The sequence below is a fragment of the Tyto alba genome, unplaced genomic scaffold (assembly GCF_018691265.1).
Source record: "Tyto alba isolate M040663 unplaced genomic scaffold, T.alba_DEE_v4.0 Super-Scaffold_48, whole genome shotgun sequence".
In the NCBI taxonomy this organism is placed as follows: domain Eukaryota; kingdom Metazoa; phylum Chordata; class Aves; order Strigiformes; family Tytonidae; genus Tyto; species Tyto alba.
This window is the reverse complement of record NW_024881324.1, coordinates 24,873,570-24,898,254: the sequence shown is the minus strand read 5'-3', so window position 1 is coordinate 24,898,254 and position 24,685 is coordinate 24,873,570. Positions and strand designations below refer to the sequence as shown.

The 24,685-nt window shown below is 38.5% G+C and overlaps 1 protein-coding gene across 3 annotated transcripts in view; it reads left to right on the top strand.

Moving 5' to 3' along the window:
* Positions 1-24,685, top strand: part of TRIO (trio Rho guanine nucleotide exchange factor) — a 251,839-nt gene that overhangs the window by 101,889 nt on the left and 125,265 nt on the right. For all 3 annotated transcript variants that reach the window (XM_042806835.1, XM_042806836.1, XM_042806838.1), the window contains exons 8-11: positions 17-148; positions 4,060-4,290; positions 11,558-11,680; positions 17,877-18,068. In XM_042806835.1, the coding sequence (XP_042662769.1) occupies positions 17-148; positions 4,060-4,290; positions 11,558-11,680; positions 17,877-18,068 (678 nt within the window). The remainder of the gene's footprint in view (positions 1-16; positions 149-4,059; positions 4,291-11,557; positions 11,681-17,876; positions 18,069-24,685) is intronic.

Below are 24,685 nucleotides of genomic sequence, written 5' to 3'. Positions count from 1 at the left end.
TTTTTCTCTGTTGCAGTACATGAGCAATGTGGACTCATGGTGTAAAGCCTGTGGCGAGGTGGAGCTTCCCTCAGAACTACAAGACTTAGAAGATGCTATCCATCATCATCAAGGGATATATGAACATATTACCTTGGCTTATTCTGAGGTAAGTATCTTCTTTGTTTCCTTAGGTTGATGACTTGATAAAATGGTGTTATGTTAAGTTTGGATCGTGAACTGGCATCGCTGTTGCACAGTGCATTAGTTGGAAACTGAAGTGCCAGGATTCTTTTTTAATTTAGTATACTGGACTTTGCTACTGTTGTTCGAAAGTTAAGTCTTATCCTTAATCTTCCAAAGGAAATTTAAAAAGCAAGATGAAACCATGTGTGGTACAAACAACCCTAAGTACTATGTTTTAATTCACATTTGCATGTTACTATCTTTTAATATCAGTATGATACTATAATTTAAACACTTGCTTGAAGGGAATCTAGCTGGGTATTCTTTGGGAAAGCATTCTGTTGGCATGGATTGCTTTAAGAGTGTTTTGAAAAGCCATCTCTGAAATTGCCCCACAATAAAAGGCTTAACCATCAAAGGACATCACTTGACGAGCCGGAAGGTAATATAGTTAGTTCTGCCAACCTCAAAGACACTTAAATGAGCCAGGATGTCTATGTAGCCAGCATTCATAAGATTAGCATATCCTATACTGCTGCTCTAATCTTGGATTCTGCACACAGTGAAGTAACAATATTTCTTAGTATTTCCGAAGGTGCTATTAAGCAAAAAAACTATTTTTGCTGTTAAATTGGACTGATGTTATTCTGGATTAAATACAGCCGCTTCTGTTCTCATGAAAGTCGCATAAAATTATGCGTTTGAATAAATGATCAGTGGACACAGGATAGTTTAGGCCACAGCTTGCACCTTCTTTTAAAAGGAGGTCATGTGGGATTGAATGAATGGTTGTGATTTACACATTACATTAAAGATCAAACTACTTTCTGATGAACCAGCTCTATTATGGGCAGCTGAATCATAAGTCTGGTCACATTTCTTTTAGCAGTAAAGAGAGGGTAAGATTAGTGCTGATTAGTCCTATTGTTAGTATATCAAAACTGGGATTTTTGAAACCTGCCATTTTAGGGCCTGCACAAACTTTATGACCATGAGTCGGATGTCCAGAGTTCACGTGAGTTGTTGTTCTTCTGTGTAAAATACACACTGATATCCCCGTTCCTGATACATGACACCTTTATATGTCAATTGATCTAATGATATATGGAAGCACACCTTTGGTGATAAAACCTGTGATCTTACTACACAAACCTGTTTTAACTCATTCTTGAGAGCATGTTTTGTAGGAAGGTTTCTTCATTATAACCACTCTTCATTGGGAGGATCCCCTTGTAAAAACAAGGGACAGAGACATAGCATGTCTATAATAGATTTATGTGAAGAGGGGCAGCCTGGGATGCACGTTCCATGAGAGTACAGCAAGGTATAAGAAGGCTAAGGATCTCTAGAATAATGGTTATAAAACACTGAAGTTAAAATAGTGGGATTTTTTTTTATTTGGGCTGGGTTTGTTTGGATTGGGTTTTTTTGGTGTGTTTTTTTCATCAGGGATGTGACTGGATTAGAGACTGCTGTTAAGTGTAATTAAGTACTGTGGATTACCATGTTAAATAATGTTTTGCTTCCTGGTAATGAAAATAAATTAGATGGGTAGATTAGGATTGCTCTGGCAAATACCTTGAAAATTTATTTAAGATTTCAAAGCTGTGTCTTTTGACTTTGGGATAGCTAGAGATTTTAACAAAATCTTCATTGGTACTGTTCAAAAAAAAAAAAAACCAAAAAAAAACAAAACAAACAAACAAAAAAAAACCAACAAAAAAAAAGGCAAACAAAAAAAAAAACCCACCCAAACATTAGATGTTTTTCTTCTGATTTTAGGTCATTACTTTTCCCTATCTTGTAAAGCAGCAGCTTTGTCTTTAGCAACCAGAATTGGTGCAGAAATAATAGTTGTATGTGTATGTATAAGTTGTGTTCCTCCTCTGGAAAGAAGGTTTTATTTTGCCTTACTTAAACACGCATTCCTTTTTGAAGATTGATGGAGCTGTCTTCCTGTGTAAAGATATTACAGAACTATTGCTTATCATCATTAGATGTATGACTTCATTTCTGTTACAGCAATGGAGCTCCTTTCATTTTGTGATGAATGAACAGTGGTGGGGGAGAGAGAGGAGCAGTGTGGAAATTACAACACTTTGTCATTCATTTTAGATTACAATATCTTGACAACATGACTTGCTTGCAAAGTAGAAGATAGTCATTTTGAGAGAGTAAATGCTTTTAAGACTAGACAGCCTGATTTTACTAAGGATAATTACTGTATATTACTAGAAAAGTAATTTACTAGCTTACAAGCTTAGGTAACTGGTGTGCTTGAAAATCCAATAGCTGTGCCTTGAAGTTATATGTATAAATGAAGTTATATACATAAATGAAGTTACATATCTCTTTGAAATCTTAAGGTAGTCATGCACTGGGAAGGAAGGGAACTTTACTGTGTTAACTCCAGAGAGGAAATGTGCATGATCGTTTGTTTGTAAAGCTAATAAGCTAATCAGATCAAGGGGCTGTCACAATTATTTCTTTCCCCCTAAATGCCACGGACTCTGGATAGATAATTGAAGTCCATTATCTTGAAATATTTGAAAGACTTGTATTAAGTAATTGCTTTGGGTACAGAAAAGAAAAAAAAACATCATTATAATAACTACTCCGGACTATATTGTTTTTCTGACTGACTTGACTTTCTAGGAGTTACTTTTTCCAAGTGAGCTTCATTCTCTATGTTGCTACTTACTACAAAAATTAAAAAGCTTAAATTGAGAAATAAACTCACTTGTAAATTAGTTATTAGGAAATAATTTTTATTCGTATCTGTTTGACTACTGAATAGCAAATTTAAAATGTGCCTATATTTAGTGAAAATTGTTGAAAATAGCCACTGGGGGAAGACCTTGACAAATTTTCCGTTTCTGACATGGTGTTGATTTGACGGATTCAGACTATTGTTTACACTCCAGTCTTGTGGTTTTGGATTAATTTTTCCTGCCTGTTAGATGAACTATTAGAAAAGTTCTTTACAGATAGCTGAATGATACTGAATTGTAACAGTTTTCTGAGCTTCATGCTAAAAGTGACAGAATAATTGAAAGACAATGAAAAATGCCTTGGTAAGTGCTAAATGTTAATAGTGACCAGATAAGATAGGGTTGTTGCTTTTTAATTAGCATGCACTGTAAATCTGACTGGTTTTGCTGTGGTTTGAATCAGACAAGACAACAATTAGAAATGACTAATGTTTATTGTCAGCATCAGTAGTTAATCACCTTTTGGAAAAGAGTATCTTTCTGTGCTGCATAGACAGGTTTTAATTGATTTCATCAGGTTTAAGTTTGCCATAACAACACTGTGCTTTTGGCTTACCAGTAACACTAATAATTTAGAAGTTGTAAATCATGTCAGATCAAATCTTGTCCTAAGTTTTTATCTGTTGGTCTAAATGTATTCATCAAATTAATATTAGCCTATAGAAGGTAACCTCCCTGTTCACCTTTAGATCAAATGGAGAGAGATGCTCCTGGAAGGATAATTCTGGGCAAACGCTTAATTTTAGGTGCCTGGGTGGCTAGAGAAAGAGATGAAGAATATTTATTTGAAGTTACACTTGACCTGTTAAAAAAAATAAAAATAAAAACACTTTAAAGGAAAAGCATTCTTAAGGTAGTAGAAAAATTGAAAGACAGGCTGTCCTTTAGAAGAGTGCTACTTCTTAAGATTATCTTACATAGAGGGAGAACATACTTTTCTATTATTTTTCTTATCCTGTAACAGCTGTATGTAATCATGCCTGGAATAAAAAAAAAAAAATCTGCATCATTGTTCCCCAAGTTCCTCAAGACCTCTAAAATGGGGTGAGTGGGTGGGAAATTAAATAATAGCCTCAGAAGCTTTTGGCAAGGCAAGTAATTCTTCGTCCTTTCTGGTGGTCAGGTGAGCCAAGATGGGAAGTCACTGCTTGACAAACTTCAGAGACCTTTGACTCCTGGGAGTTCCGATTCCCTCACTGCTTCTGCCAACTACTCAAAAGCAGTTCATCATGTTCTGGATGTCATCCATGAAGTACTGCACCACCAGCGCCAACTGGAAAATATTTGGCAGCATCGAAAGGTCCGTTTGCACCAGCGGCTTCAGCTATGCGTTTTTCAACAGGATGTTCAACAGGTAGGTTTTATTTCATGTTGTCTAAATGCTGCTGTACCCCATCAGCCTGTGAGCTGGTTGCGTTGACAGGTGGGCTTTGGTTGCTAAAACCCATGTTCTTTCATTCAGCAATGAAATAGTTGCACGGGATTGACTGATTCCAAGTTCTGTGTGTTAGCAGAGGATATTGGCTGACACAGGAAGAAATTGTATTTGCGAGTTAGCTCTACTTCAGTTTTTTTCCTTTTTTCAAATTAATTTATTTAAGTCAGATAGGATGAAAAAGATTTTTATTATAGACTGCTTTTCTGAGCTTGTGCTGGGAGCTGACATTCACATTCTGCGTAAAATTCTGTCTCGAAGTGTCAGAAAGACTTGTAGGAGTAGCATGCCAAAAATTAACATTGTTATTCTGTAACAAATTTTTAGTTTCAAATCCTCAGTGATACTTAACTGACCTAATCCCGCTTCTTTAAAACCTGAGAGTAGTATACTAAAGAGGTACAAAAATTACAGATAAGATTACTTTCTGACAATTACATTTTTCTTGTATTAATGGTTATTAGCTGCCATATTTTTATTATTATGATGACATCTATAAAAGTAGGTAAGTACAGGCATTAATATCTCTGACATGGGTTTTGCTTAAAAACGTAAAGCTGCACAGAAGTACTGTGTTGATAGATTTTTTTTTTTTAATAAATAGAAAATGTTTGCCTTAGGCTGCAATTGACAGAGACATTAGTAATTTATCCCTCAGTAGCTCATCTTCATAAAAACAGTAAAGATGGCCAGTATTTATTTACTGATCATGTTGTTTCATTTCAGTGTAAAGGTGTTTGCAAATCAGAAAGTTCTGAGTGGGGTTTTTGACAGCCAGTCATACGTTCTGGTTAAACTAATATTGTTTCTTCCAAATCCGTTGCACTTTAAGCCAAACTTCTTGTACTTGCCTGTTTCGAGACAATGCTGGATGTGAACGTTGAACGTTTTGGAGTGAAACAACCTGGTTTCCATCATTTACAGTAGTTGAAAGTTAGCTCAACTTTCTTCTATATGCAGTGCCTAGCTGCCTATCTCTTCATGTAAATTAAACAACTTCTAAAATGCTTAAGTAGCAAATTAAGTGTGAAATTACTAAAACTTTTTTACTTAATTTTTGATGTAAAAAGAGGCAAATGTTGAAAGGCAGGCAGTTATCCAACTTCTCAACACGCAGATGTAACGAAGGATACAGAAAGGCTCGAAAAATGTTAACTGCCAGAAAAAGTGAAAGAAAGCAAAGTCAATGTTACGAATGGTCAGAAAGGGCATAGAGAGCCAAACTGAGAATACTGTTATGCCATTGTGTAAATCCTAGAGGCTCTTCATAAAGACTGCTACATGAGTAGCAGCAAGTCAGGAGGGTGCAGTGCTGGTACTTGCATTGAGTAGTCATTGAAGGACGCTTGTCAAAACTGATGAGGCACAGTCCACAAAGGAATCACCTCTTAAACTTATAAGGCTTCATAAGGAATCTTCAGAAACTGAAATTAACACAATGGTGTGCTTCTCACAGGGAAAAATGTAGGTCCTCTCAGTGGTAGCCTAGTGTCAACAAGTGCGAATTAGATCCTGGAACTTTCTCCTCTAGTTTGAATTCAGGTAGAACCTACTTAGGCAACCTAGGCCACGTAATCTCCTGAGTTTATTTGCCAGATACATAATTCAAGTTTCAGGCTTGCAGGCAGTTTATTTCCTGGGGGAAGGTGTTCGTTAAATGCTGCAGTCTTATTGTGTTGTTCCTACTCTTTGGCTTTATTATCCTGGGAGCCATACAACATTTGTAGGAAATTATCATTTTCTGCTCCTTCCTAAGTCATGGCTCTCAGAGTGCAAGAATTAGCTCTGAGACTGCTGCGTTCTTTGAAGTTGGCAAAAAACCCTTTGTCAGACTCAAGTCATTGTAGAGTCACCACCAGGTTCTTCAGCAAGAAGCAGGATTTTCCTTTTCTGTGTCAGACCTGTCAGCCCTTGGAACTGGTGCATTTATCATCAAATAGTCAAAGGTTTGAAAACAACGAAGTAGACAACTTTACCTATTTTTCTAACTTCCAGTATCAAGAATGTGTTATCCAAATCATGCATGCATATTGTGAGTATACCAGAAGTCTTCAGTATGAACCAGTTGACTTAAGAGGGTTAATCCATCTGGGCTCATTGTTCAGTACATGCCTTACCTACGGGTTGAAGAAATTTCTTTCTTCCTGCTTACGCCTCTGATTTCTCTATATGCGTTGTAAGGCAGATCTTGCATGAAGATACCAAGATATCCTCTTGGCAGTTTGAAGCTGCGGCCTTTGATGCTAATGCACATCTTTATCAACCACTTCAGACTTCAAACTAGATCCTATGTACAGAGTTGCAGCCTCTGCTTGCCATATTCCTAAGACTTTGCCTTAATATCTAGTAGTTACCACTGCCAGAGACTGGATTGTCCTTTGCTTTATCCCTGTAATGGCCATTATGATCCATGTTGGAGGCTTCTGCAGTGTTGCATGAGGAAGTATAGCTCTTTTTTATGTTGCTTGAACTTAACTTTCAGATATTGGTATATTTTGGGCAATGCCTTATGAATCACAGTATGAATTGTGGTTAATGTTGCCTTTCATAATGCAACTTTTCATACTTATTCAGTGCAGATCATGCTATAAGACAATGATAATTCAACATCCATACCAGACAAAAAAATCCAATAGCCAAGAGCAGATGCCTTAAAGATAATGGAAAACACATAATGGTATTTCTTTGGAATAGCCTTGCTTTAGCAGATTGTAGCTCCCTCAGCTTTGAAAATCCATCAGGGAAAAAAAAAAAAGGATCTTGAATAATAAGGATTCTTTTTTCTTGAAAAACAAAAACAAAACAACTTTATCAGATCATCTAATTTATGTGAGAAATGTTAGCTCTTCAGCTGAATAATCATTGACACCATTCAGTGCATGAAATTACTCAGTTTTGAGACATTTGTTAAATTTATATCCAAGACAGTTCTGGAATGGTTCATGTAGCGTTCCAAAGCAACTTTCTAAAATACTTCAGTTTTCATCTTCACATTCTCTTGGGCTGCTCAGTCTTTGTTCAAACCTTAAAAAATTAAATTATCTATCATGATTAGAAACTAACAGGAAAACCTTTTTAAATTATTGTTAGTAAAGTTGAATTTTTTTCATGTCAAAATTAACTAAGTGCAGCTCTCTTCCACTGTTTATAGTTAAATGGTACATACTGGCAAGAAACTGAGTGCATTGTAAGTGAATCTGGAACTCTCCTTCAGCATGAGTCTGTGACTTCCTTCACTCTGCTGGCATAGTTTTCTGCTGGATTAACGAAGGAAATCAGTTCATGGAAGTATTAACTGAGTGACAGAGCTGAGTTGGAGGAGGGAATTGGCTGTGTTCAGCTGGTACTTCGTTGCATGTTACTTTCACCTTGGGTTTTTTCCTTCTGTCTTGTATGTTCAGTATTGGGAAAGTGTTTCTAGTGGAGCTTTCCAAATCAGCAAAAACACTGTGTACTTCAAGAATCATCTGTTAATTTCTTGGAGCAAGTAGTGAGGAAAGTAGCACATGAAATATTAAAAATCATAGATAAGATGTGAATTACAGCTAATCTGAAATTTGAAATGTGAAAACCGATGACAGTCTTAAACTGAATGAAATTCTGAGTTTGGCCTTAAATAGCAGAAGCATGCCAGGAAATCTAGTTCCTGCTTAGTTTGTATATTAACACAAAAAAAAAAGAGGGTGTTTATTTTAATTAAAAAATAATTAAAAAAAAAAAAAAAGTCAGGTTACTGACTGTTGTACTCAGTTCTTGAAAATAGCCCTTCTAATGTAAAACATGCTAATAAAAGTGTAATTTTATGGTTAGGAATTAACAAGTTTACCAAGCGGATAATATATGTCAGCCTTTCACCTAAGGAAAGGAGCTGGCTCTGATGGTTCTGATACGAAGCAATAGAGCAGACTTGCAACAGCAGCAAGGGTTTTTGTGCTGCTAAGCCCTGAAAAGTTGAAACTGAATGTAAAAGATAATGTTTCTGGTATTACTGACACCCATATAGTGAAAGTTCTGGGTCCTGAAAAACTCTCCGGATGGCTTGCACTCCAGAGATTAGTAAAACATACTTGTAGTAGGTTTTCTTCAAAATGTGCATTTGTTAGGTCTTACTGACCTTGGGTGTCTTCTCTGTCCGTTCTGGATAAAAGTGCTGCTTTTCCTTCCTTGATCTGCCTGCCTCAAAGACTCTGTCTTTGAGTTTTTGTTGTAACAGTCACTTGTTTCAGCCTTGACTAATGAAGGGTGGGCCAAGAATGTGGGGTGCTCAGCGTCAACACAATACTGATTTCATTGGTCGAGTCCCTCGTGACTCTTGGAGGTGGTTCCACTGTATTAATGGTTCTTTTTGGGAAGAGAGTATTCCCACATTTTAACTATCTGAAGATTGGAAATGCAGAGATATCCATCTTCCCCCCTTCTGAACGTTATGTCAGCACCAAGTGAGTGGAGGAGATCAGAAAAGTGAGTGTGTGCAAAGTGGGTAAAGGTGTGGAGGGTGAGGACTGGATAGTAGTGTGGGAAAGACTGGTGAAAATGAGCATGTTGAATTTGCAAACGATCAGATTGCTTACTTCTGCAAGCAGCATATCCAGAACACATATTTTACAGCCATGAGCAATGAATCTGTCAAAATGAAGCTATCTTTTCATAGTAGTTTCTTTTATCATATATTCAGTATTGGTGCTAGAAAAATATGCATTTTTCTAGATCCTATATTGAGCATAAGCATGGTCCTGCTGAGACTGCAGTTAGATCTTAACTGCATCGTTAAAGCTACTTGCTGCAGTGGAGGAAAATATTATTCACCCTTTCACTGAAAAGTATCGAGCCTCTTAAACTCCTATGTATTGCTGAACTACCAGAGTGAATTCCACGTGCTCTCAGTATTAGCAGAAGAGTCCTTAGCGGGTTGGTATGAAGGTTTCTGTAACTCTTACCTCTCCCAGGAGGAGGAAGAAAATGCATCAATTAAGATTGCTAAATGGCTAATATCGGTGCCCCAGCTAATGGTATTGTCCTTTGGTCAAAGTGGTATGCGCAAGTTCTTACCGATGGGCAAGAGCGTACCTTAACTTTGCCTTTACGTGCTGTGAAAGTCCCAAATAAGGGCTGCTTCCTCAGTTTTGTTAAGAATCAAGGGAAGAAGGCTGAGCACTAATAAGACTTGTTTTCATACCGATTTCACTTAGAGGCCAACAGTGTTTCTCTAGTTGACTGGTTTATGTCATGATCTGTCTACTGGATTTCTATGACAGTTTCTTCTCTTGGGAAGTTACTGAGCATTGTTTGGAACAGAAACCATTCTCCCTGGGCTGCTTTCTGCTTTTCATCCCATGCTTTCTGGGACAGATTTTCTGTTGATTTCATTTGCTAGCTTATAACTGTTAGTAGTCTCCAGAGTCCAGTCTAATTCTCTCATCCAAACATGCCTCTCTTTAGCTAGCTGTATAATGAGAAAAGCAGAGTAGTCGCCTGAAACTAGTCAAAAGCATCGGTAATGTAAACTTTACAGATAAATGAGACCATGTTTGGTTCCTCACCTTCCTTTCTCTGATCAATACCTTCCCTTGAAAGAAGCAAATGAAAACTTACATTGACCTAAAACACAATAATATTCTTTTGGTAATACTTCCTAGGAAAAACAAACTTTGTGTAAGTTGAAGTACAGAGATGTAGTGAAGCGTTGGTGATTTGAGATGGCTGTGTTAGGTGGCATTACAGGATCGTTTGTTGTTTTGAAGATGTCCAGTAGGAGAGAGTTTGCAAATCAAAAAAGGTTCTAATGATCAAGATAAATGAGAAAATCATGCCAGATGGTTTAATTTTTCTACTAAAGAAAGCACGGATGTTTTGTTTGATGAGATCAGTGTAAATGTAGCCATCAGTGATGTTGCAGAAATAGTTACTGAGTCTGTTTAGAAGGCCCCCTTCCCCCTGCCCCCCCCCCAAAAAAAAAAAAAAAAAAAGTAGTCTTTCTTTTTAGTTACACTAAGTGTCAAATACTTTCAGTACAGGAAAAGGGGAAAAAAAAAACCTCAGCCACCTTCAGGAATCAGTATAAAGGACACTAGTAGATGAGGAGAGATAAGGTACAGGTTTCCAGCAGGTATATTCAAAATGAAAGAAAACACTCAGGTTTTAAAGAGAAAACGCTGGAGATTAATGTTAGGTGAAGTATTCCAAACCACTACATAAATACTGTGTAAAAATGGTTAACTGACTTAAGAAAATTGCTTATGTGCAGTTGTCTTTAATTCTGAACAACATTCTTGAACCTCTGAGTCTCTTCCAAAGAATTAAATACCATATGCATGCTAGCTAATGAATAAATTAAGATATGGCTAAGATGTATTAGTTTGGAGAGAGAACAGATGTTCTTGTGTGTTCACTCATCAAAAACTTGGTATGTGTGCAGTAATCCTTTGTGTTAACTGGCAAGACCTAATTACATGTACAGTTTTTACTATTTATAAAGCTGTCAGCCCAGTCATTGTGGTAAAAGCTTTAACGTCTTTAAAATGTCTTTTGTTCCCCACTTTTTCAGCTATAAAACTTCCAATACACAGCTCCGTCTATACGATGTTTTGAGGAGGTGCTTCTTCAGAATTGGGGCAAAACCTTCATATTCTTTGAATGCAGACATTCTCATTCATCTCATAATGATTTCAACTAACTTTTACTGTGTTAGTTAAAAATTCTACTGTTAAATCTTTCTTCATGACTTAGCAATATGTAGCAGAAGTGACTTCTCAGCTAAAATAAAACTTCACTGTGTTATTCACCAGCATTGTTGGGGAATGTGCAAACTCCATTAGTGTTACATTACAGAAAACTGCCAGCTGAAGGCATAAATGGATTACAGAGAGACCCTCAGAAGGGGTCTAGCCACTTGGATCAGATTACTGTCAAATTGATGAATGTGTAGAAAGGAGGTTGTCCTTGGTAGGCTTCAAAATAAACATATAATCTTAAATCATACGATTTAGCTAGTTTGAGGTAGCCTTGAGGAAAGTTAATGAGATGTAATTAATGTCCTTCAATGGCAATACTGTGTTTTAATCCAACAGTACAGTTCCTTATAAGCAGTCCCTTTACATCTTCTTAGTTTCTTGAATACTTGGGGGTTTTGTTGCAACATTCAGTACATCCATTCAGAGTTTTTGTGTGTGTCTCTTCTGTACCACAGGTATTGGATTGGATTGAAAACCATGGAGAAGCTTTTCTTAGCAAACATACCGGGGTGGGGAAATCCCTGCATCGGGCTAGAGCTTTGCAGAAACGACATGAAGACTTTGAAGAGGTTGCACAGGTAAAAACATGAAGGACTGTATACTTGTCATGGGAATATACTAAAAACTCCTGCTCTGGCACTGAAAGGCTGGGCAGAGGGAGCTCCATTACATAAAATTCAGTTCCAAGAATGGACTGGTTTTTTTCTGTTGCAAGCTTTTATTTATTTTCTCCTTTGCACTCTAGCTTCAGTAAAAAAAAAGACAAACTTCCACAGTCCTACAGAGAGTGGGAGCCTTGAAGCCCAACAGAGCTCCTGCTGCTATTATTCTTATTTTCAAAAGCGTACTTTCAAATGTTGAGTCACAGAAGAATGACAGGTCTCTTTTTAAAGCAACTTGATTCCATGGGATTCTAGGATTTAAACTTTTGTGTGGCCTTTAAGAGAGGATGCAGATGAATTGAAAGCCCTGCTTCCTGACTTGAAGCTCGGGGAGCTTCCAAGTCCCCGCAGCAGTCTGATGAATGGGGAAGGGAGGGACTCCTAAGAAACCAGGTGAGCCAGCAAATTGGTCAACCTGGCTTTGGGATTCTTCTTTAAAATACGGTTGAGTTTTTATGTATGCCCTCCTGTTCTGAATCATCAATACCAATGATTTTTCCACAGGAAGACTCAGGTTTTAGCTTTAAGTGGAACTGATGATAGAACTTCAAAACATACTTTTCTGGGAAAAAGAGTCAAGCCAAAAGAAAAAGATACACCAGTGAATACAGGAAGCATAACAAGAGGAAGTTGATTTGGGTGGCAGCCTTGAAAAGGAGGTGTGAGGTGAATAAAACCAATGAAGCTAGAGGCTAGAATCCTCCCCATAAGTAACGTGCACCATCTGTTCAGTCTGAATGATTAGTAAGAGTAAAGATCTTTAAGATTCATCAAGAAAAATCTCATTAAGTTTGGGTTGATACAGTGGTCCTTCAGTCAAAACGGAAGACGCGTTATTAGAAGATTCTGAAGCGACAGGCAGGAGCTCAGCAGTGACTCCTACTATGGCAGATGCATCAGAAGTGTGTTTACAGATTGCCTGTTTAATGGATGATTAAACTTTTAATAAAATTTTATTGTAAATACAGTCTTAGAGCACTCCAGCGACTGAGGGCTTCAGATAGCATCAGGAATCTTCTTCAATATTGATTTCCTATAAAATTTTCCAAAATAATAAGCGTTGTTAGTTTTGTATATACACTGCTAGATTTTCCATATGCATGTCTAGTACTTCATTTTTAGTAAAATCTGTAATATTTTTTCCATGTGGAAATACTTATTTTTCTGTGTCAGACAAGCAAGAATTTATTTCTGTAAGACATTTAACAAAACCTGAATGATCTCATACTTAATACTGTGTTGAGCAAAGAAGAAAAAAATGTTTGAGTAACCAAAGGGGGATGAAGTGTGCAGAACCATTACTAGGATGTAAACTGCTAAAAAAGTATCTTGTTAATTTGCACTATGCTTTAAAGTAGGAAGTTGTAAAGCAAATACATAGCAAAAACCTCATAAAATTGTATGTTACTAGAGTTCAAAGTGATCTCTTTAGGGAATGGGCCAAATTTCTATTTTTGGAGATACTGAAAACTTAGACTGGTCAAAGAACTTAAATATACTGCAGGGGACTATCTTCCACTGACAGAAGGATGGACAAAATGATCTAATAAGTATTTTTTTTCTGACTCTTGAATGTGTCATGACTGCCAAGAGAGGCACACCCTCTTGAGTTGTTCCTCTTACTTGGTCTAAAATTGAATGTAAGCAAGCCCCAAAAGGCATTCCTGTTGTTGGTGTTATAAGGAAGATTATGTTCAAGTGTAAGACATCAATCTGCAGTCCTTGTTAAAGCATGAATAACTTTTGGCTGATTTATTCTCTACCTACTTTTCTGGTTAGTCCAGGTCTTTGTTGTGCTTTGGGTTTGTGTTGTTTTTGTTTTTTGTTTTTTGGTTTTTTTTGGTTGTTGTTGGTTTTGTTGTTTGGTTTCGGTTTGTTTTTTGTTTTTGTTTTTGTTTTTTTAATAGGACCCTAGGCATAATCAGGGGGTTTCAGTCAGCTCTACTCAGAAGTTGAGAGGAAGCAGTGTCAAGTGAAGTGTCACTGGCATGACAATGTTTTAGCAAATGCAGAGAGCCAACAGTAATGTTGAAATGTTCCTGATCAAAGGCTAACTCCTGATTTTTGAGGGGAGTGAATATTATTATTTATGTTTTCTTCCCTTCTACTTCCTCCCTCATTCTTTTTTAATGTGAATGAAGTGCCAATTCCTCAGCAGCATTCAAAGAGATGTTAAAATAATGTGTGTCGAATAGAAAAGGTGCTCCAGAGTCAATGGGCTGTGGCCTCACAAATTATTCACTTCAAAATTTGTGTGAAATGAAGGATTGTTTATTTGGCACTTCTTGTTACCATTCAGAATCACTATATAGTCAAAACTCAGCCGACTAAATTCTGATGTATTAACATTCGTGCTACACATACACACTTTGACTTGTACCCACTACTGTAAAATTGTGTTGTTTTTTTGCACATGAAGCCTGTCCAGTTCACTTTCTACTTATCCTTTTTTTATTTTTTTTTTTCCCCTCTTCCCATGATCATCTTTGTATCCATGAGAACATTTAGTCAAAGAGTGAAAATTTGGAGTCTTGAGTGATTTACTTATGGGCACTGATTTTCAGCTTAGAAGCACTGGATGCAGATCAATAGTATGGTTGTACTTCCTTATGTGTTTTTGTATGAAATATAAGTCAGCTTCTCCTGTTTCAACTATGTTGGTGTCAGCATTTTGACAGTCCATGCTCAAAAAACATGAAAGGTGTATGGCAAGAGTTAATTAGCGGGAGCTTCCATAGATAAGTTCTTTTCTCCATGTGCAGACTGCATCCAAGTAAAGAACTCAAGTCTTCTTGGTGCAAGAGATGCACCAGAAAGATTCTTCCAAGCCTTGCTTGAATAAACCTATAATTTCCCTACCAATACCAGTTCCCATCTCCTTTAAAGTTATAAAAAAAGGTTACGTATTTGAATTTGTTTTCCACTTTACCCATGAGTGGCTGTAATACATCAAAGTAAAGGTCCATGTCTTACCGTATCTTTTGGCCATGACCAGATGAATAAAGAAAAGGGAACGTAATGCTTAAAAAGTTACCTTTACCTTCCCAGTTGTCTGGGCCTGTTTGAGAAGGATGCATCAGAACGACTGTTTAATAGTCACTGATGGACTTTTCTCCCCTTAATTAGGCTAGCTACTTTTTGAACTCATTTATGCTCTTGGAATGTACGCCAGATCCTGTGCCAATGAGTTACGTGGTTTAATTGCTCCTCAGATGAAAGTGTTTTTGCTTTTTCATTTTAAGTGTGTTGTCTGATGCTTAAACATGCTAGCATCCACTGTATTTAATGAGTAATCTATCCTCATTTTCTCCACCTTTAATGATTTGTATGTCTCTGTTAATCTCCATCCATGTATGTGGTTCTCTTCCCCCTCCACAGTGCAATAAACTCATTTGTATGAAATTCAGACCATACCTCCAATCACTTCTATTGCTGTATTTATTGTCAGTAGTACTAATTTTTGCATTAGTCTCTTAAATTTAACCTTTGATTTTTCTGTCATGTGTCACTTCATACGCTTTCTAGAAATATGGTGTTCGTTTTTTCTGAAGAATGTGTAGAGAAGGTTTCTTAACAAGAAGACTAGGAAAGTGATGGGATGTGTTGTTGGGGAAGGTGGTAAACTGTCGTGGAGAATCTGTCAGCATTTTGGAGAAGAATGCCTACTGAAGACTTGAATATAGTTGATCTCACCTTGGGGCACAGAGCGATGGATTAGAGGACTTCTTAAAGCTCTTACCAGGCTGATGCTTTTCTCCTGGGATTTGGGAAGGTGTGCTAGTGGAGGTATTCTGAGGAAGTGTTTATCTGTTCCAAAACTCTGTGTTGAAGTTGTTACCATGAAGGCTTCTTTGTCAATTTAGGAAACTGGGCACACCCAGCTTCAAGGGAGAACTCCTGCTCTTTCCGCATAACCTTCTGTTTTCTAACCGGAGGCTGCCCCTTGGGACGAGCATTTTCAAAATCTTCACATTACTACTTTTTTTTTTTTTTCCAAACATTGTTTAGAAGTAAACAGAGTTGGGAAAGGCAGGAGTTAGTGCAGCACGCCTGTTTGCTGCGGTTTCTATTCCAAAGGGCAGTTGTTATCTACCAAGATAAATATTATATTTCAGCTCTACTTGGAGGAGAAATTTTAGCGATAAGGCATGTGTCTGCTGTTAAGGTTTGAGAACTGCAACCCCTTTTGAGGCAGCATCTAGGTTGTGATCATTTCTAGGCAGCTCACCATCCAGTTTACAGAAAAAGTCTGATGTGCCTGGGCCTGTGTTACGCGGAAGATACTCCTGGAATTCATAAACAATGCTTCACATGCAAGATAAAGTTTTCATTAAAATGGAAAACTTCTGTTTCAGCCATCTGCAGCTGGGTGTGGTTCTCCGGGTTGATGAAGTAGTTGTTGTTCGAGGAGTGCCTTAAGGCTCTTCAGCCTTGCCCCTGGAATACGTGTGAGCTGCGACTGTGGAAGTCAAAACACCAAAGCACAGATCAGAGTGTGTTGTGGGCCAGCATGGCCTGAGCCAGAGATCTGGAGCACGGAGTAATGTGCTCCCCACTGAAAAAGGGTAGGCTTATGTTAGTCTCTGCAGACTTTCCCAGGGGAACAGGCGAGGAGTTCTCTACCTCTCCGTGCCATTAAGAAGCTGAAGTTTAAGGAAGGGCTGAGATTCACATAGTCAAAATCAAGGAGCAACACGGGTTTAATTCCTGACATTAAATAGGTCATAGTAAGTAAGAGGGGAACTCCCCCCAAGTATATGAAAACTGCACCAAGTGAAGTAATCTGTCCTGGGATTGCCTGCTAATTTGCTTGAGACCCTGGACAAGAGCTCTTATTCCCTCCCCCTTAGCTGAGTTTTAGGGCCAGGCTTGGATTTGACTTTTGTGGATATTATAATGTTAATTAGAGGTGTGATACTGTATTTATGGCAACGAAAAGCACATTTGCATAGGCTTAATCTATCTTGGCAAGCAGTGTTTTTACCTGATATAATTGAGGTTGGGAGAAGATGGAAAGGTAAATGGGAGAAGAGAAAGTTGTAGTTTATATTTCAGGATTTTTTTTTAATAGTCTGTGGTGCAAACTTATCAGGAAACCTGATGCGGTGACATAAACAAAGCTTCTTTAGTGTAGACTTGGCTTCAATCTATTTTCTCCAGAGGTTAATTTCTATGCATTCTTGATGAGTCCATTTTGCGAACCATTCTAAGGCATGAAAACTCAAGGTTAGGCTCAAAAAGAGCACCCAAATTATAGCCAATGTTTGAAATGAGCACTGGTTTGAATTAATGAGATAGATACAGATGCAGGTTGCAAGTTCTACGCTGTAAGAGTTGTTAAACACCTCTCTCTTCTCTGGACCACAGCACTCTGAGCACGTCAGGTACCAGACCTTCCATTCTGTCTCCTGCTTTGATACAAGCAGCTTATCAGACTGCTGGTCTGCATTTGTGAAGCCTGTGATGTATTGGGACAATATTTCACTCAGACACTCAGCCACAGATGACTTCTAAACCTTCCTGTTTTGCTGCTGTTTCACAAATGATGATCCACTTGATATGTGAATTTTGGTTACCTCATTTCTGTAAGGATGAAGAGAAATTTTCTCCTCCTGTGCCTGGTCACTTTCTGCCTTCCATGGGTTTGATGTTAAGCATCGAACTCTACCAGCAGCTAGGACTTCCTCACTTCTAAAAATACACATTTGAAGAGTCTTCTGGTAACAACTGTAGCAATTTTTTTGGTATTGAAATAGGCCAGTTTGCAAGTAATGAGACATTTAGGCTGCTCTTTATTCTAGTTGTGAATATAAAATACTAATTCCAAGGAAGAATTAATAGGCTCCCAAGTTCTGGATCGAGGAGACATTCAAATAGACATCAGTAAGGAGCTAAGGAATGAATTTATTCAGTTAAATGAAAAAATATCTAGAAATATAACAAAGTCTTTAGTAAGTTTATATCCTACTACCTTTAAAAACAGAAGAAAGAAAAATACATTTCAAGGGCCTTCTGTTGTTTCGTTTTATTAGTGGAGTGGCTTTAAAATACACTTTCTTTTCCTTTCATTTCCTTTCATTTAATCCTGTGAAACTAACGTATTTCTCTACAGAACACATATACCAATGCAGATAAGCTCCTAGAAGCAGCTGAACAGCTCGCTCAGACTGGGGAGTGTGACCCGGAGGAAATTTATCAAGCTGCCCATCAGCTCGAAGACCGGATACAGGATTTTGTTAGGCGTGTGGAGCAACGCAAGATCCTGCTGGACATGTCTGTGTCCTTTCACACTCATGTCAAAGAGGTAAAGCTGCTGCTAAGTCGTGGTCATAACGTTGAGACTTAAAACCGGTGTTGTCCAAAGTTACTTCATTGTTAGAAACTTGCTGTAGGATGTCATGAAACCCCTATTTGTACAATGAGTTTTTGTTTGTAATTCACTGTGTATTAGGGGCTAGGGTAGTGTAGTTGTTTTGGGTATGGATTTTATTTTATTTTTTTTATTTTATTTTCACAATCAGCTTCTACCTCCTTTGTTGTGCAAGTGCACATGCTTGTTCAGTCACAGGGGAGTGGGTAGAGGGGGAAGGTCAGATCAGGGAAATGATACAGCTAAGAGACAGCATTGCAGGGGGAGATACTGTGCGCTTTTGGTGGTTTGTTTTTTTTTATCCAGCTGCTCTCCAGTGCAGTTAAGTTGTCAGACAACATGGTTAGACTGACATGGTTCAGGAGACTGAAACTCACGGCAGAAGCACAAGGCGACTTAAGGCAACCTTGCTGCCCAGAGAGACTTTGTTTTCTTTCTCTGCTTTCCACACTGCATTTTGATCTTGTATACTGACAGCTCTTCACAACCTAAAGAGCTTATCTGATAATGACAATGGTTTGCCTCATGTTTGCTGCTTTTAGACTCCTTCAAAGATTGAACGGATACACCAGGAAAAAGAAATTCAGCCAAATACACTTAATTTTCAGCCAGATCAGTTTTCTGCTCCAATTCAGAACACAGATCATTCAAATTTCTAATCTCATGGGAGAGGGTGGAATAGGCTAGAGCAAGAATAAGGACTGCAGTAAGGGGTTTTGGTTTAAAGGTCGTGGCAAATTTCGACAACTTGTAGATTACTTTTCGGTTTAGAGCTCACATTAAATCTTCTCACTGCTCAAACTATGTGAAAATATGAAAGGCTTCTGGATCACAGTGTGTCAGAGTATGTCTTCGTTCTCTTCACCCTACGTTGAGAAATGGCCTGTTCAGTGGGGAAGCACAGTATTCAACATAGCTTCTCCAGCAAAACCTTGCAGAGAATAAGGGTGAGAGTTTTTTGTATGGGAAACATCTGCTTTGCACTTGAAACAAACACACAAGGCTGTTGGTCTTTGAAGGAGATCAGGAGTGAATTACTTTTTCATTCTAGACATGAGTACATAGCTCCCCCATCAGTTTTCTGTTAGATGCTTCCTTGGCAATATTCTCCCAGTACTCTGCTCGTTTAAACAACACACAAATGCTGTATCGTAAGCTATTCTTACAGGGCAGCTTCTTTTTTTTTCACTTTTCCCAAGCGCATAGTGCTGTTCCATTACCTGTTGTGAAGCACAGGAGTGGTCAGTTGCTGAAACGTGTTCACTGTTTCTAGAGATTTCTTCATTACCTGTTTTTCTTAGCATCAAGAAGAGCAGCTGGGATGGTATTTAAACAGATACGGTTGGTTGTAGTGATGAAAGATGGAGACTGTAAAAGGATTTACAAGGGAAAAGGCTTGAAAGAATAAAAAAAAAAAAAAACTAGGAAGGGCAGACTGATCGTGAGTCACTGTTGAGTAATTCTGGGAGGCTGATCCAGATGTGCTGGAATGTTGCCACTGCTCCCCTAGATAATAATGTTTTATTGAAAAAAAAAAAAAGATACAGAGTGTCTTGATTTATTTCTTTGGGAAAATGGATATTATTGTGACCCCTGTAAGTGCACACAGCTGTTACTATGGCAGCCTCTTTGCAGCCTGGACTTTGGGGGAAAGGTACTGTGGCTGATGTACACGTGTTGATTTTTTTTGTCATGTGGCTGACCTTTATACATAATAAAGCAAGGAGAATTCAAAAGAGTACTTATTTATGTAAGCAAGATTATCTTTTTATTTATTTGCATTCTACTTAAAAATACAGATGAGAGAGTGAAGCAGGTGGTTCATAATTTAGTAGACTAGTCCTTTGGTTAAGGTGCAAAGAAATAGCAAGCTCAGAGCTGTCTGGTGCTCTCTGTATTCTCATCTGTTTTCAAGAGCATCTTGTTTGTTATCAAACATGCATGTGGAGTGCTGAGAAGGCATCACAAAGCAGATGGAAGATAAAAATGCCCTAAACCTGAAAGTCATCCCTACTTTGTTGGCAGGAGAATTGCATTTCTCCCGCAGGATGTGGGAAGTCACTGAATAAATTAGTGCATACCTGTAAGCACATAACCTTTCTGGTATACGGTAGAGCGAAGAAATTAATGTGCACACTTAGATGGTGAAGAGAGGAGTTCAAGTAGTAGGATAATATGCTAGTTGTTGAACCAGGAAGAGATGCTTCAGTTGTTAAAAACACAAAAACCCCAAACAAATCAAAACAAAATACCACCAATGCATTTTTTCCTTCAGGGTGAATTCAGGGTGAATGTTGGTTTTTTTTTTTTTGTATCTTCTTTGTGTTTTCCTGGTCTGAAAAATAGGCATGAAGAATAAAACCCCTGTTTGTGTGTGACAGTTTGGAGGGAGCCACAGAGCTGAGAAAAGCTGGTAATCTCAGCTGTTGGCTGTTTTGAGGCTTTGAAATCTGGCTCTGATACCCATCCAATCCCTTGATTTTTTGAAGTAGGATGTTTTGTTGTGTTTTATTCTTCTCCCTCAAAATACTTCCTGTTGAATGAATGGTCCTCCTCTGGATGAGAGCATTCCAATACTACTTCTCCCCTGTAGCTTTATATAACCTTTATACTTGACATAATATTTGCCTGCAACTTTTCCCAGCTTCCCTGGGAAGCGTCAGCCCTGCAGAGTGTCTTCAAGCTTAGTAAATCAGCAGAGTTTCTGCTTTCAGACACAGCATTCTTGCCACAAAAGCAATAGATGGGCTTGACACATCCTGGATGTAACAGACTTTTGCTATACCTGCCTGCAAAGCAGCTGTGCAGTATGTGTGCAGCAGCCTGCTACAATGCTTATAGGAAATGCTGTCTGTCTTTTCCATAAGTTCTGTAGCCAAGTGGTTACAAGCTGGTAGAGCTCCCTGTGGCCTACAAACATCAGAAAACGACATACAAGTTCTCAGACTCCTCATAGACTAACCTCAATAGACCACATTTCTCATTGGGGGAAAAAAAAGGATGTATTCGAGGAAGCCAGAAATACGAAGTTATGTAATGGCATCACCATTACTCATTGTGCTTAATGATGATCCAAAAAAATCAGTTTTTTGCTATATGTGAATTGTGAGTCCGTACTCTCATGTCATTGCTAGTTTTACATTTGTGAAGTTGTGAATACTGATTTTTAGCTCCCATGCAAACAGTGAGAAATTTCAATCTGTAAGCCAAATCTTTCCGTAAGTGCTGTACCGAAGTTAAGCTGTACACTGGCAAACTTTCAAAGTGACCATAATTATCCCTATCAGAATCTTTGCATTGAAAGTGCTGTGTCCTGGTAGGTTCCCAGCCTGAGGATGGATAAAATGTCACTGAAGGTCCGAAACTGTTGACCACTACAAGACAGTGAATCCCTCATATGTCTTTTGTGCCTTTTGACATTTAATAATGTGGGGAGGGACAAGGTGAGAAAAAAAATTGCACAGATAACATATATGTTTCCTAAATAAATGGTTATCACGAAAGGTTGTGTGCAAAACAGAGTCACGATAGCCTTTGCTGGGAAAACCTGCCACCAGGTAGAGATGAACAGAATTTTAGTGTGAATTCAGATTCTTCCATACGGACACATGCAGACACCCATGCACACACACTCTCTCCGAAATGGCTCCCTCAGCATCTGAGTGGGAAGACGGGAATCCTGGCCAAGCCAGGTGTTTGTAGTAGTGCCAAAGCAGAGCAACAGATATTTTCCGAACTGGAGTCAAGTGTGGGAATACAGAGATCAAGTCTGACTGCACACGGAAGAGAACGATCTCTTCAGAGCCTTTTGGCTTTTTGCATGTAACCTTTTGTGTGTATTCTGACAAGTTGATTATAAAATAGCTCAGAGCGCTTTTTATGTATACACAACACGCTTAATGGTGTTACTGGAAGATGTCTTTTTTTTTTTTTCTTTTTTTCGTCTTACTCAAACTTTGCACCAGAATAGACTGAGGTTGAAACAAAGAGAAGGGAAGTGAAATTGGCTAAGATTTCAGATACAAAACCCCGCTCTTCCTGAACAAAAGTAACGAAACAGCAGTCTGTGTGAGCTGTTGAAGGAAGGCGGCACTGTTTCGAGGATGGCAGTGCATGGGAAGGCTGGGGAGGCCTTGCTCTGGCCACAACGTTGCCAATTCATTCACATCTACCCATGAATCACGTGTATTCGATTCGAAAAATCTTGTTGGTGATGGCCTGGCTTTGTCTCTCAGCTCACTGCCGGAAATATGCCCTCGTTTGTATTATTCGGTGTGGAAGGGTGTCCATCCGCACAGCCTTTTGTTGGTTTTGTCACAGGGTGGACGCTGAGGTGACAGACCTGCTCTCCTGGTTGCCTGTCACTCCTCAGTATTTTGAGCCTTTTGGCCGGTGGCCTACAGGTTAAATCTGGATGTCGTGGTAAGGCTGCTCTCTCCTCTGCGTGCCCATTCCAGGCACCAGAGACGCTTTTGAATGCCCCCCATCCAACTGTGAAGGCTTTGTCCCTTGGGCTTTTGTGCGTCTCTGGTATTTTTATTGTGTCATTACAGCACAGCGATGCTGGAGGTGACAGATCTGGCAAAACATATGAGGTGCGGTCTTCGGTCAGTGCTGCGGTATGCCAGTCATCTCGAGTCTGAGAGTTGAGGAGGACAGTTTTAAAATCGGGAGAGAAACACGTTCAGTGGTAGCACACGAAAGTGCGTTGGGGTTTACTGGTTTGATAGGACTTGAATCCAGTTACCCAGCACAGATACTCTCTACGGTTTTTCAATACTGGTAGCTGCTTTGCTTGAAAAAAAGGGATCAGATTTAAGTCTAATCATTATTGAAATAGCACTAAGTGCTTGAGAGAAGTGAGGCAGAAATAGGTCTTTAAACTGTGTAAAGTTACGGTGTAGACATTTTTTCTTGTTCAGTTAAAAATGGGCGGAATGCTAACAGGGTAGTAGTAGTTGATGTAATTTTAGGAAGATGTGAGAAACTTGATTTTGCTTCAAGGATGAATTCGTTCTGAATAGGAAATTGGTTCCTTTATAACTGTAGAACAGATAAGGATATTTTAAGCTTTTAAAGATAATTATATCTAATTTTCAAAAAATATGCATACATTTGCTATCTTAAATGTCCCAGAAAGACCCTGGAAGGCAAACTGCAGGGGGGGTTTAACATATTTACAGTTTTTCTTTTTAAACAGATGCAGTTTTTGTCTACTGCATGTCCTGAAAGCCACAGCTTATAGGCAGACACACACACACACCAGCCCCTTTCTATGCCCACATATACTTGTTAAGGAATACTATTGCAACATTGGCCTTCTACAAATAATAGCTCGTTCAACAACTGTGTGTGTGGTAATACACATACTGCAACACAGTGCTGGAGTGCAGGGGCAGAAAGAGGAATTGGCAGTTTTGACATGCAGAAACTGTGTGCCTTTCTTTGTCTTAGCCTGCTGGAACGACTGATTGCATACCCCAAATCCATTATTGTAAAAATGAAAAATAAAATAATTCGTGAAAGAATGAGAGAGATATATCACCATAATGAAATAACTCTGTGCACTTGGGAAGGTATTTACTCAAAAATAATTGTTCTGATTCTATTCAGCAAAATACAGTAAGGTCATCTTTAGCTGCAGAGTTTCAGGAGATTGCAGGGATGGGACTTAAATGGATAGAGGCCCATGATGGAAACACTGAAACTTCCAGGATGTTGCAGACAATTAAAGTAATACCATCTCAGTGACTAATGGCATGCTCCCAAGAACTTAGGAAAGAGGTAGCACAGGATGCAGGCTCATTCAAGCAGATGTTTCTTGGTCTGTGCTATATTTAGATCAAGAAAAAAAAAAATCTGCTGGGTGAAACATTTGCCTGTCAGGGATTCAGAATTTGATTTCCCCCTCCAATTTCAGTTCTGATAAGATGTGAAGAGCAGATGAGAAGAGCAGAAGAGCCTCCTTCTGTGACTAGATTGAGTTATTTATATGGTTTTCTCACTGTTAGAGTTGTCTTGCTGCTGGGTAGAGATCTTCTAGAGGTCACAGGACTCGGTGGTTTGGTTAGAGATCTTCACGCTGCTTCTTTTACAGAGAGTAGAAAAAAAAAATATGCCTGGAAGTCACTCAAAAGTTCACACCAAGAGGAAGTTAATAGTTTTTTAATGATGAATTTGTGTTTTGGAGTTGTTTTGGTTTTTTGTTTTTTTTTTTTTTTTTGTTGCCAACCTCTCTTTTATGAAATAATGTATTACCTCAGAAAATAATTGCACTATAAAAATCTGTAGTTCTGCACTGCTGAATGTGTATCGGTAAGCTCTGGTCTCTGTTCACCCCCTGCTGTAAAAGGTTTGCTTTCTTTTGGCTTTGCTGTGCAACCTTGCACTGTCTTTATCCTTAGTTTTGTATCTGTAAACAAGGTAATTTACGTAATTTCCAGTATATGCAGTGCTCATTCTGGTTTTAAAGCTGTATAAAAGCTAACTGGCTAATGCCACCCATTATGAATTAAGCTCCTCTCAGTAAATTGCATGAGTTTCTATCCAGC